The sequence below is a fragment of the Halichoeres trimaculatus genome, unplaced genomic scaffold (genome assembly GCF_033239565.1).
Source record: "Halichoeres trimaculatus isolate MK-OKI-2021-1 unplaced genomic scaffold, fHalTri1.1 fHalTri1_scaffold_15, whole genome shotgun sequence".
Classification (NCBI taxonomy): Eukaryota; Metazoa; Chordata; class Actinopteri; order Labriformes; family Labridae; genus Halichoeres; species Halichoeres trimaculatus.
In genome coordinates this window covers 15713192-15726241 of record NW_027437193.1, presented here as the reverse complement: position 1 = coordinate 15726241, position 13050 = coordinate 15713192, and the positions used below count along the sequence as shown (strand labels likewise).

The 13050-nt window shown below is 41.3% G+C and overlaps 1 protein-coding gene across 1 annotated transcript in view; it reads left to right on the top strand.

Annotated features, from left to right (window-relative positions):
- The first annotated feature begins 661 nt into the window (after positions 1-661).
- Positions 662-13050, top strand: part of LOC141804502 (laminin subunit alpha-3-like) — a 63907-nt gene continuing 51518 nt past the window's right edge. Inside the window, exons 1-2 of the mRNA XM_074688962.1 lie at positions 662-1204; positions 1715-1867. Coding sequence (XP_074545063.1) covers positions 956-1204; positions 1715-1867 — 402 coding nt within the window. The 5' untranslated portion in view covers positions 662-955. The remainder of the gene's footprint in view (positions 1205-1714; positions 1868-13050) is intronic.

Here is a 13050-nt window from a genome sequence, read left to right as displayed (position 1 = left end):
TCACTGCCAATGTGCCGGCTTAATATACATGTTCGATATGTGGCAAGACATTAGCAAACAACAAAGAATGATGAGTTGAGTGATACAATCAATATATGTGATCAAATTCAAGCATTCTTTCAAGAAGGTTAAAATTTTTGCAATTTTCTAAAATTTTTCTCAAATTTTGGAAATGTTTGGAATTTTTTTCTATTTCATTTTTTCTTTAATTATTTCTTTAAAAAAAACTAAATTGCAAAAAAATGGCAAAAAAACAACAAAACTTAAACTTCTGGTTGAAACAATTTTTCACCAGATTTTAACTTTGCATAGAGTTTTATATCCCTTATGGACTTTATTGTGAAGATAAAGTGGGTTTTGTGGCTCCAGAATAACTTAAGTCCAGGTGAGCTGTGGAAAAATGGCTCCTATGTAAGTAAAGGTTGCAGACCCCTGCTATAGAGCTATACGCAGACTTAGCAAGAATCAATTTACAAACCCCAACCTCAAACACCAGCATAGATTTTTTAAAAATAATTTTTATGTGCAGGCAAGAAAGGCTTAAAATTACAGGTAGGTGAGTTTTGAAGTGTGAAAAGTAAAGTGTCAGACGTACAGCTAGGTGACGCAGTGTAAACTGTGATCGGGGACCTTTGGCCCCTCTCAGAGGATTAGCATCGAGCTCAGACCGTCGACAGCCTGACACCTGATAGCTGCTGCAGTGTGGCGCACAGTTTGGTCAGGAAGCAGGAATTGGCGTTGTTAGTTCAGAAACATGCGGCGGAAAGGGAGCACAGAAGAAGAAGAAAAAGAAGAACTTAGAGCTCTGTCACCGACTTCAGCTAACGCGCGGACCTTTTGAAAGAGCCTCGCGCCCGCCTCGTGCAGCCTTATACATTTTATGGAAATCTATAGATGACAAGACCTGCACGCTGCGGGTTGCTCTCAGCATCTACTGGGATCTTTACTGTGGAACATGGCGAGGGAGGTGACGGGAGCTCATCTCCTCGCACTGTACTTAACTTTTTTAATAATACTTTTCAGGGAAACAGATGGACAGGACACAGGTTTTAGTTTGAGTCCTCCGTATTTCAACCTCGCTCAGGGGGCGAGGATCTCTGCCTCAGCAACCTGCGGTCAGGATGAGGCTGGGAGACCGAGACATGATTTATACTGTAAGCTGGTCGGAGGACCGACCGAGGGTGATCTGACTCAGAACATACAGGTAAGAAGCTGTTTTCCTCTAAAGCTCTGTTCGCAAAGATAGAATACAACAACACGATACACAGTATTTTGGAATATGTGTTTTCGTGTAGATATTGCAAGAAGTGATTTTTGTTCAGTGTAACGCTAGTGCATTCATCTTCCTCATCTTTTGAATTTAGTCTCCTTTCTGTTTTCTTTTTCTGTGTAAAAGCTCTGATGTTTCTACCCAGCATGACTAAATTGAACAACTGCCAGGAATAGTTTTACCTCATTGTAATCGAGTTTTGTTCAGGAAATGACTTTTCAAAAGTGCTGTTATCCCCTCAGGAGTTACTGTAAATGGGTATTGTAAGAACAGCAGTTTGTCCTTAACATTGGAAGGACTTCAGTTTTTCTTCTGGGCGCAATATTTTTCATACTTGTACAAGGATGAATAAATGCTTTATCCCCATTATGATACCTGAATCTACAATGCTGTGATTATTTGAGTGCGTTTGTCTCTGAATACCAACAATCTGACACCATTCAGGGTCAGTTCTGTGACTACTGCAACAGCGTTGACCCCAACAAAGCCCACCCAGTGATCAATGCCATTGATGGGACAGAGCGATGGTGGCAGAGCCCTCCTCTCTCCAGGGGACTGGTTTACAACGAGGTGAATGTTACCCTGGACCTTGGACAGGTGAGATTATCATACCTTACTGTGTTGTGAACAGCTGTTTACCTGCTGCTGCCTGCACTGTGAATAATGATTGCTGTGTGGTGACAGGAAAATGTAGCACCTGGATGTTACAGGGGGGAGTGAAAGAAAGTGTTTTCGGCCTTGGTTGTTATTTTGTTGGCTCTTTAACTGCAGTGAAATTGAACATTGCAATGCGTGCTCATTATTTTTCCATGTTTCAACCTTTTTTTGCTGCTGCTGCTCATTTCTTTGTGATGTATGCTTGCGAGACAGGTGTTGCCTCATTCACTAATTTCTAAATTTGTTGGATGATATTATTTACAGTTTTAGCCTCATCACCTCAGTCAGCGATGATCATGTGATTAATGTGCTGCAGTTGGATGCTCTCCAGGAATCAGATTCACGCCCCTTTGGCAGACAAATATGCTTCCATCACGACCCGTGTCTTTGGCAGGACTTTGGCTCACTGCCCATAAAACTGCACCTCACACTGAATTATTCTCTGTGAGGAAAGAGAGGAATTCTGTCTTGGGATTAGGGATCAGAAGGATGTGAAATCAGATTCGAGAGTGCAGGTGGAGGTCTGGGTCTCCAGAGTGCTGAGGGTTTTGACTAGTTTTAGAGCGGAGTACAAAAAGAGAGGGCAACAGTCGCTCCTAATCGCACGTGTTGCATATTTGCCTCCCAGTGGGCGCTGTGTCTGACAATGGGTGGCGGCTTTTCTGTCTCTGTTTTTAGACAGACTGGGCAGAGCAGAGATCCTACATGGCTAAATATAGTCGGCACACACAGGAGGATGGACACATGCAGGGTCTTCAGGGATGTCTGACTTTAATACGTGGTAATGCTCAGTTTATTTGGAAGCGGGGAAAGCAGCATTATTGCATTATGGTGTGCTAAAAAGAGCACGACCAGATCTCTGACAGTGACTTCCAACCACACAATGCTCCAACACCTAAACCACACACAAACACAAACACCTGTTGCTCACATTTTTCTGTTGGTGGCGTCTCATGCAACCACCAAGACTGTAAACAATGCTCACCTGCCACCATTGCATTGTTAGTTGTAAGGGTGTTTACTAGTATTCACATTTGGTCAGATTTTGCAAGAAAGCTTCAGTAAAATGAAGGAAAAGCCTAAATTGAGTGAAAAGACTCACAGAAAATGAATACACTTTGATTTAATGCAGTTCTCAGGAATTCTTTTGGTTTAAAAAAGTGTGTTTAATTTGCCCACCCAACTTACAAATGTAAGCTCATGCATTATCAAGGACAGGACCGGAGCTGTCAACTTGTTTGACTGTTCCATGTGAAGCTTTGTAGGCTTTATTCAAATCCACAGGATGAGTGATGTGTTCATTGAAATATGTGGGCGAGACCCCACTGAATGGGTCTGTGGTTACTTTCAAGACCAATGCAGGTGGCTTTTCTGTTCTGTACAGCGCTCTATTGGATAATGGCACAGTTGATGTTTACATTAATATGCTGAGGTTCAAAGAGAGAGTTCTTTTTTCTTTTTGAAGGAGATGTTTCCGGTTCGACTGTTTAGAGGATTTTTTGAAGCCACGTCAACTTAGTGCAAATATATCAGACTTGTATAAATGAGACCAAAACTGGCAAAAAATAACTTCTGTTAGCAGCACTGCTCCGGAGATGGCAAAGGTGGACCATATGCTGGTTGACACACCTTGAATAATGGAAAATGGATTTTGTGCAGACAATCATGGTCCCCAGAGGGTGAAACCTATCTCTCAAGGTCCCCCACCTACCTCTATTGCCTTCATGACTCTGAAATATCTGAGCCATAAAGAAATGTGTCAACAGCTATAGGAGGAATTGCCATAAATTGCAGTTGCAGAACTTCATGTCACCCTTAGGACGTTTTGTAATTACACTGAAGATCTCCTGATGCTACACCTCGCACTTTATCATGTCAAAAAGTTTAGTTTTGCAAATACTTTACAGACATTTCCATCCATCAACTCTCTAGTTTGTGGTGATGGTTATCAACACGCCCTCAAATCATCAGCATGTTTGTATTGGCATTGTTGCTGTGCTAGCATGCTGACTTTAGTGATTATCTCCTAGCATGGCTGCGCTACCTCACAGTGATGCTAGCAAAGGTGACGCCTTCCACTTTTGGTTTCACAGAAGCTGTTTATCTTAAGTTATAATCTTAGTGCCAGTTTAATGAAAGTGTCTGAAGGCTGAGCACTCCTTCTGACAGCATTACTCCTTGAAATGCACAACAGCTCACAAATCTCCTCTGGATAAGCCCTGTCTCTGACAGGCCAGCCCAAGCAGGTTAGCTGCTCCCTGTTTTTGTGACTTCTTGGCTTTTGACCTGTGACCCATGAAAATTGGACTTTGAGTCAGAAAACAACCTCACTGATCTTTATTTGGCTTCTGTATAGATATAAAGGGTGTGCACTTAATTAACTTTTAGAGTTGTGAAGTTATCTAGCTATTTACGCTTTATAGAGGAGCACAGTTCCTTTTTAGGTCAATTAGTAGTAAACCATGTCTTGTCAGTTCTATAATAAATGTGTTCTGAATCTCTCTTTACCAAGACACAGACTCCTTTTCCTGGAACTTTTGCCCTCGTTAAACTATTTTCAGGACACAGTAGGCAAGCCATTGTTCTGGTAAACATTTACACCATGTATCAGACTACCAGTCGCTCCTTTTTTTCTGGGGAATGTATTTTAGGAGCCCTGACCACATGTGCTTATCTGCCTGAGTGAGCCCTGAGTAGACCATGTGAGTCAAACATAGCGAGGCTTACTGCTGTCTGTCTCCAAACTGATGAGACTGAGCTTCATATGGTCAGTTGGTATCAGGCACTGAATCAACATCAACATTGGATACTTTTGGTCTGGTATAAGGTCTGATTTGTTGCTGGACTGGTGTCTCATCATTTTAGCTCTTAAGTTAAGGCTGAGGATCTTTGCTGTTGATGACAGGTGTTTATTGTGCTGTTGATGGATTTTAATGCAGTGGTTTTGTTGCTCTGAAAGGACAAATTGCAAACCATAATTGTTGTTTATTGTAAATTATTGGTTAGTTTTTGCTCAAGAGATTATAACATTTGGTTTTCATTCCTTTCAATTTCTTGAAATTGTAACCGAGCACGAGAACACTGACAGACTAAAATTGGAGAGAGATCTGGTTTGGGTTAGTGCAGTGTCTCCCAGAGCTTCCAGGAACTCAATTTTTGGAGACATTCCCTCGAAACTTAATCCCCTCTCTCAGGGGTCCACCTCCAGTCCCACCAAAGTTGGTTTGAATGTTTTATTTGCAGCCGTCGCCCCCTTTTGTGTCAGAACTCTTCGAGGCCGTATTGTGTGACATCCTTTCTGTGCTCACAGACTCTCACAGAGGTTTGGTTCTTTCTAAACCCCTCTGAAAGTGACCTAGCCCTCTCCTTTCAATGAACAAATGGATGGAAATGAAGAGGTGGTGTAATTTGGTGGTGAGAAAGTACTTAAACAGGGAACACACAAACACACAAGGCTAGGACTATAACCTTCAGCTTTCCCTTTCAGCTTTCCCTGGACATCTACCCTCTTACAGAGTAAACTGTCAGACACCATCATGCATGATGCTTGCATGCATGATTGTATGCACTCAGAATGATCAAACATGGCTGCATCTTCCCAAACCATGCTTCCTATGTAGAGGCCAACATGTGCAATGTTGATGAGATATGTCACCTGAAGTATCTCAGAGAAAATGTAAAGAATTTTACAGGTAAAAATTAAACTTATCATGGTTATTAAGATAAATTTATACATTTTGTTCCCCTCTAGAGACCAGACTGTCTACATGTCCCCCCTCTTGTGCTATTGTGATGATGGTGGTGATGTAAGTGCCTCTCTTTAGCCGGGCTGCCTGAGGCGCCACATATTTACTACCCCACTAACAGCCACTTCATGCTAGTTAGCCGTATAGCAGCCCCACTGTTTGACTGCATTTCTGCCTGAATATGGAGCTTCTATGTGTGTGAAAGCTTGAAGGAGTTAATGTGGGGTCTTTTCACCTTTACATGGCCCTTGTCACAGATTCATATATGGACATGCTAATCAGTGGTCACACTTTTACTGACGCATACACTGATGCAATGGGAAGGGTTAGAGAGCAGGAGTTTTCCTTGATGCTTTTAATAGGCCTGCATCATGAATAGTATTACACCTTCATGCACGCTTTTATGGAGCTCATTTCTAGAGGTGAAAGAGTATAATCCTTCAGCATTCAATGAAAACTTTCAACACTTATTTTATTCAAGTGTTGCAGTTTGGAATCACCTTATTTTGGGCTTAACTATTGAGATTTTGGAGGAAAAAAAACTTTTTTAGAACAGTTCTGTTCTGGTTGTGGCTTACATTTCATAAAGAGGTGAAAATTGAGTGTTGAAGAGAAAAGTTGGAGCTGCTGCTACTTAAGCCTGTACAATGTAAAGACTGCTAACCTGTCTAAACTTGTATTCTGTGTGTTCTCTGTTACACCTACAGCTCTCTTGTAACTTTTAGCCGCCTCTCTTTGTTACCATATAACTAATTCTGTCATGGAGACAGAGTAAAATACACCAGACTAGCCCTCACCCCGCCCCCCCACCCACCTGTTGCACAAAGACAAACAGTTGTACATTGCATTGTCACAGAGTGGAGGGCTGCAGCATGCTCTGTCTGGCAGTGCTGATCCGCCCGGACAGAAGGCGATGCCTCCTCTCCTTTAAATTGCATTCCTGTGATCTCACATCAGACTCTGAGGAGCGCGCTCAGACGGCTTCTATCTGTCAGGACTCTGATCTCGGTGTAGATTTAGTCCTCTTTGCTCTGCGGTGCACTTATGTGGGATTAAGGTGTTCAATATTTGCTCCTTGACTGCTCTTGTTGAAAATGGGATTACTAATGCTAACTTACACTTGCTGCATGCTGAACATTATGTCAGGTTTAGATGAGATGAGAATTATACAGGGATAGAAAAAAAACTTTATTGAAATAAACTACTCTGACTCTAAAGTCATTCTGAAAATATAAAACGAAGGTAGTGGTGATTCTTCTGATACAAATTAAAACTTCAATCACCAAAATGTGCTGAATGAAATGCAAAAAAAGTCACACTGGTGGAATACCACAAGGCCCTAGATTTAAACAATTCAACTGCCCTTTCCATTGATAGTACTTCACAGGTTGTGAATGAAAATCATTTAAAAAAATTATCTGGATTCCTGCCAGTCATCTACCAATCAGAGCTAACATAACATCACTCTTCATTTTATTGATAGAGTCGCAAGCTTGAACAGATCACTGCAGAATAACTGCTGCATGTGAGTTGGAATGAACATTATCACAAACAGTTTAGTCCCTGTTTTAGCCTTTAGCCTGTGCACTATCACTCTGCTGTTCAGCTTTCTTCTGCTCTTCTGTCCTTTTTCAGTCTGACAGTTAGGCTCCAGTGTCCACCACGCCTACAAAATTAATCATAGGAATCATTTCAGCAGAGAAAAACACATATATCTTCTCACCACTAAAATTTGTTAGCTGGCGTGGTGTTAAAAATATCATAGCAATAAAATCATTAAGACTTAGACGCGTAAATCAATCCCGTCTGATCTGATCAAGAAGCTAAGAAGCAGCATTTCAAAATAGTGGTGCTGATAGTCTCATTTTAAAGTGCGGATAACGATCAGGCATGTATCTAGCAGGGAGATGTTTTCAAGATCACTTAGAAAGTCCTCACAGTTCCTTTAAGCTTATCAGGGCTCAGTTACTGTAGATGCAAAGTAAGAAAGTAAGTAAGTTTATATGTAAGCTGCAGCCACCCTAGTAGCCTCTTATCTGCTGATTTTGTAAGCCTCTTTTTGCCCAATTCAAACACCATATCAGGACCTTTTATATGTTGCCTAAACTTTGGCAATACAACACTTTGGATAAAATGCAGCCGTGGAAAAGTCAAGTTTAAGCCTTAGAAACACCCTCCAAAAAGGACAATGTTATATGATGACTTCTCTCCTGTAACAAGATAAAGGAGGCACTGTGTCGTCACATCTCATCATCTCCTGCAGAGATGTTTAAAGCTTGTTCATTGGAGTGTTAAAGACATAGTCTACAAATTAAAGGACAAAAGCGTTTCTTGGACTTGGCACCTAGCTGAGGAGTGAGAAATTCCTAACTAGTCCTTTTACATCACACTCCATTTAATCAACACAATGAGATTATAATTGTGGCAGGCACAGCAATGAGAGGGGTCACGCTATCTGGCCTTTTTTTGAGAACTTTCTAAGAAACACAGCCCCACACCTCTGCAACATGAAGAATGGGCATGTTAGTGGGTAAGTACATACAGTGGCACTGCTGCAGTTTAGACATTAGTGTGAACTTTTATCACTTACACTGTAGAGTAGAGAGCACAGTAGAAAGCAGATCTCAGCTGGGTGTGTAAGGTGGTAAGATGGTGGGGTTCAGGGTGTGCAGGACAATTTGGGTGTCCATATGCATGATACTGTGGGATTATGGTATTAAAAAATTAATTAAATCACTATGCAAAATAAAACTATGGTTGTGATGTCAGCAGCCAAGAAAGACAGGGGGTTCACGTAGGCCCTGTTTATAGGACAAGATTTCATCCAAAAACTCTAAAACACAATGAAAAGAAAAACCTTTGTGTTAACACGGAAACGCTGAGGGGCTAATAACGCTGTAGAAGCATGCCAGGCCTATAGGTGGCGCTATAACTGTTTTGTCCAGAAACCGCTTTTGGTAGATCTCCGCTGAAGTAGAGTTGAGCCGATCATCTGGTGTATTGGCAAATATTAAGTGCAGATGTGGAGCAACAAAAGCAAATTTTGTTAAAAGACAGTCAGCAGATTCAGCAGATTGAGCAGCACAAGCACAACATGGTAGTCTGCAACGATTGGAACAAAAGTACTGTTTACAAAAGTTTGCATTTTAGTTCGGCTAAAACGCTGTTTCCATGTAAACGTGAGGCTAAAACACAACAATGCTTTTGCGTTTCACCCTAAAACAGTTGTAAACGGGCCCTATAAGTTGTTACTCAGTTTGAACCCCTGGCTTTGTGTGGAAGTGTATAGTGCCTTGCCAAAAAAAAAAAGTTGCCACCAAAAAAAGGGTCACACACTCTGATATTTTGTTGGCCCACCTTCAGCTTTGATCATGGCACACATTTGCTGTGGCACTGTTTCAATAAGCTTCTGCAATGTCACAAGATTTTTTTCCATCCGGTGTTGCATTAAATTTTCACCAAGATCTTTCATTGATGATGGTAGAGTCTGACCGCTGCACAAAGCCTTCTCCAGCACATCCCAAAGATTCTCAATGGGGTTAAGGTCTGGACTCTGTAGAGGCCAATCCATGTGTGAAAATGATGTCTCATGCTCCCTGAACCACTATTTCACAATTTGAGCTAGTGAGTACTGGCATTGTCATCTTGGAATATGGCCGTGCCATCAGGGAAGAAAAAATCCTTTGATGGAATCATTCAGTATATTCAGGTAGTCAGCTGACCTCATTCTTTGAACACAGACTGTTGCCGAACTTAGACCTGACCAACAGCAGCAACCCCAGATCATAGCACTGCCCCCACAGGCTTGGACAGTAGGCACAAGGCATGATGGGTGATCACTTCATCTGCCTCTCTTCTTTTCCTGATTGCCCATCACTCTAAAACAGGGTCAATCTGGACTCATCAGACCACATGGCCTTCTTCCATAGCTCCAGAGTCTAATCTTTATGCCCCCTAGCAGACTGAAGCCTTTTTTCTGGTTAGCCTGATAAGTTGTTTTCTCAAGGCTACACAGCTGTTCAGTCCCAATCCCTCGAGTTCCCTTTGCATTGTGTATGTGGCAATTCTCTTACTTGCACTGTTAAAAATAGCCCTGAGTTCTACTGTTGTTTTTCCTTTATTTGATTTCACCAAACATTTAAGTGATTGCTGATTACAATCATTCAGGATTTTTTTCTGGCCATATTTCATCTTCAAAAATGATGGGTCCCCACAATTCTTCCAGTTGTTAATAAAGCGTTGGACAGTTCTTAACCCAATTTTAGTAGTTTCTGCAATCTCCTTAGATGTTTTCTCTGCTGGATGAATGCCAGTGATTTGAACCTTCTCAAATAGACTAACATCTTTTCCACAACCACGGGATGTGTCTTTTGACATGGTTGTTTAAGAAATGCACTTATTGCACCATTTGGGGTTATAAAACTTGTTGCCAGCTAAAGGTGACCACCCATGCAGTAATTATCGAATAGGAGGCTCATACATGTTTGCTAATAGTTAAATCCGGGTGGCGACTTTTTTTTTTTGGCCAGGCAGTGTATTGTCCTTTCAACACTTTTACCACAACTTGGGATACCTAATCCTAACCTGCCCCATCAGCAGAGGGCAGTGCTAAGGGAAACACTTTTTGATGAGGAGACAGACTTTGACCCAACCCTGGCTACATTGTAGTCAAGATGGTTAAGATGACAAAATGCAGCTGCTATTTAGAAAGGATTTTTCCAAGCCTTATTGTTGTGGAGCATATTTTTGAACTTTAGCTAATATGGAAACTCCTGGTTCAAAATGAGCCTACCCTATAAAATTTCTTTTTAGTTACAGGGCAAGTTAAGAGACTGAAAATGTTGAATTTCTTTAAAAAAAAAATGTTGCTTTTGCTACTTATTCCTTTATTTTGATAGGACAGGACACAGGAGAGAGCAGGGGTGAGTGACATTCAGGAAATGGGCTGCAGTTCGGACTTGAACAAAGGCCGACCACTAGAGACCTATTAGCCTTGGGTGCATGACTAACTGGCCTGATATTGAATGTTTTATACAGTGAGGATTTTAAAAAAGTAAAATATAAGAAAAAAAATCTTACCCAGACATGCTTAAAAGTGGTTAAAACAAAAATCCCACCCTATAAGTTTTACAGTAAGAAAACAGTCAAAATGCTGAATGTGGCTAACATTAGTAGAGCTAGCACCACCAGCCTTCAGTCCTCTTTGCAGGTTAATGTTCACATATCCCTGCTGGATATGCATTGTGCTGCTCAAATGAGGTTTATCTGCCTGTTTAACCAGACACAGCTTTTATACTGGTTTAACTCTATTTTTACAGCACCTCGCCTTTAGATGCCAGCTGTCATCTGTGCCTGTTAACTAACCCTTTGTTATTAGGCCTGGGCTCAGTTAGTGTTAAGAGACAGTGTGAAGCTTGAATTTGAATCAAGAGATGCCATTTATAAGTAGACAGTAGACATTGATACTCATACTACAGAAACCAAAATCTGACTCCAAAATATGGATCCAACCATGCCAACAGATTTTGCATTTGACGTGTAATCTCTAAAAAAAGACCTTAGGGGCATAAATGTGCACCAACTCTGAAAAGGGCTCTGTAGTAAGAGTTATTATCTGCTGACATGCAGACGTAGACACACATATAAGCATGCATGGACACATGATAGCTTCCAGGCTTATGTTGTGTGGAGATAACACACACAAACACAGTTGGCATGAAGAGTCAGGGGTCAACATATTCAGGAATGTGTCTGTGTGTGTTTTGTCAAGATGTATTCACACATTGTTACAAGTATATTGAAAAGGAAATGTTAACACTTCACTCTCACAAAGGTGTCTGCTCTTAAGGGACCTGGTTGACTGTATTGGTTTGTTGTGTTAATTAGAAGGTTGGAGGAGATCTGGATACATTATACTGTGTATATGTGACACTATTGTACAGGGTCAAGGTCAGGAATTTGAGATAGGGTGAGAAGGCAGAGGGGGAGGGTGTCAAACAGTCCATACCTGTCACAGCTCAACCCCTGACCCCTCTGACACCCACCCACCCGGTCACAGCCTCCTGCACTAAACCTCCTGGCATGACACCCTCGTTAAAAGCCCGAGGCTGCGGATTCAGGGAGGGGCAGAGGATGAATCTGCTCAAGTGTTTTTGCCACAAGCTTGTCAATCTGTTTCATGTCTCTGTGCACCACTTGAATCCTGTACTGGTGTGTATCATGCCAACACAATATTTCATCCTCCCTGCAAACAATATGTAGGTGTGGGACATAGTTTAGAGTGTGTGTTTACACTGGCAGGACAGGCTTGGAATAAAAGAGAGCTCAGCCAGGACAAGGCCTGTCTGTGAATACCTCTTGTCAGTTTGTGACTGAGTTTGTTGATCAATATATAGAAGTATCCTATTTTTTTAAACAATTCTAAATTGTGATTTTTTTTGTTCAAAATTAATCATTTTTTAATTTAAATCCTTCGTTTTAGTCTGTTTATAAGCGGGGTTGGAAAAAAGTTGAGATGTCAGATCCCCTAAATAAGTCCTAAAAACTGACTCACATGTAATGTGCAATTTTTGGAGAAAAATTCAGCTTCTGATATAGTCTGTACACACCATCATAATCATTCTATTTCTTTACATGGCGTAGTTTTCAAAAAGCAAACCTAAATTTGCAAAATTTGGAAATATCTAAGAATCACAATTTAAACGAGTCGGCACCCAAAAATAATTGTAAAAGAATCAAGTTGAGTGAAAAGTCTATCGTCCCAGTCCTAGTTAATGTTTTGGGCTGTTGCATTGACTGGACATTAATTTTCTTAGTTATGATATTATACACTATTTCAAACAGTAAAATGAGATAAATATTGATAATGGAATTGCTAATGGAACAACTTCTGTTGGTCTTCTCTCAAGAAATTCTCTCAAGTCTTTTTCATATTGTCTAAGACGCACTGATTTTATAGTGTAGGTTGGTTCCTTGTCTCTCAGCAAGTGACGGCATTTCTGGAAACACTAAATCAAAAACATTTGAATTAAATATCTACCAAGTCGGGCTGCAAAAGGTCACCTGATCGATTCTCAGCTTGGTCAGTGGGTTTTCTGTGTGGAGTTTGCATGTTCTCCCCGTGCATGCGTGGGTTCATTCTCTCCGGGAACTCCAGCTTCCTCCCACAGTCCAAAAACATGCTCATCAGAATAATTGAACACTCTAAATGCTCTGTTGGTGTGAGTGTGCGCGTGAAAGGTTGTCTGTCTGTGTCAGCCCTGAGATTGACTGGCGACTAGTCCAGGGTGTACCCTGCCTCTCGCCCAGTGACAGCTGGGATAGGCTCCAGCCACCCGCAACCCTGAACAGAATGAGCGGTTCGGAAAATGAATGAAT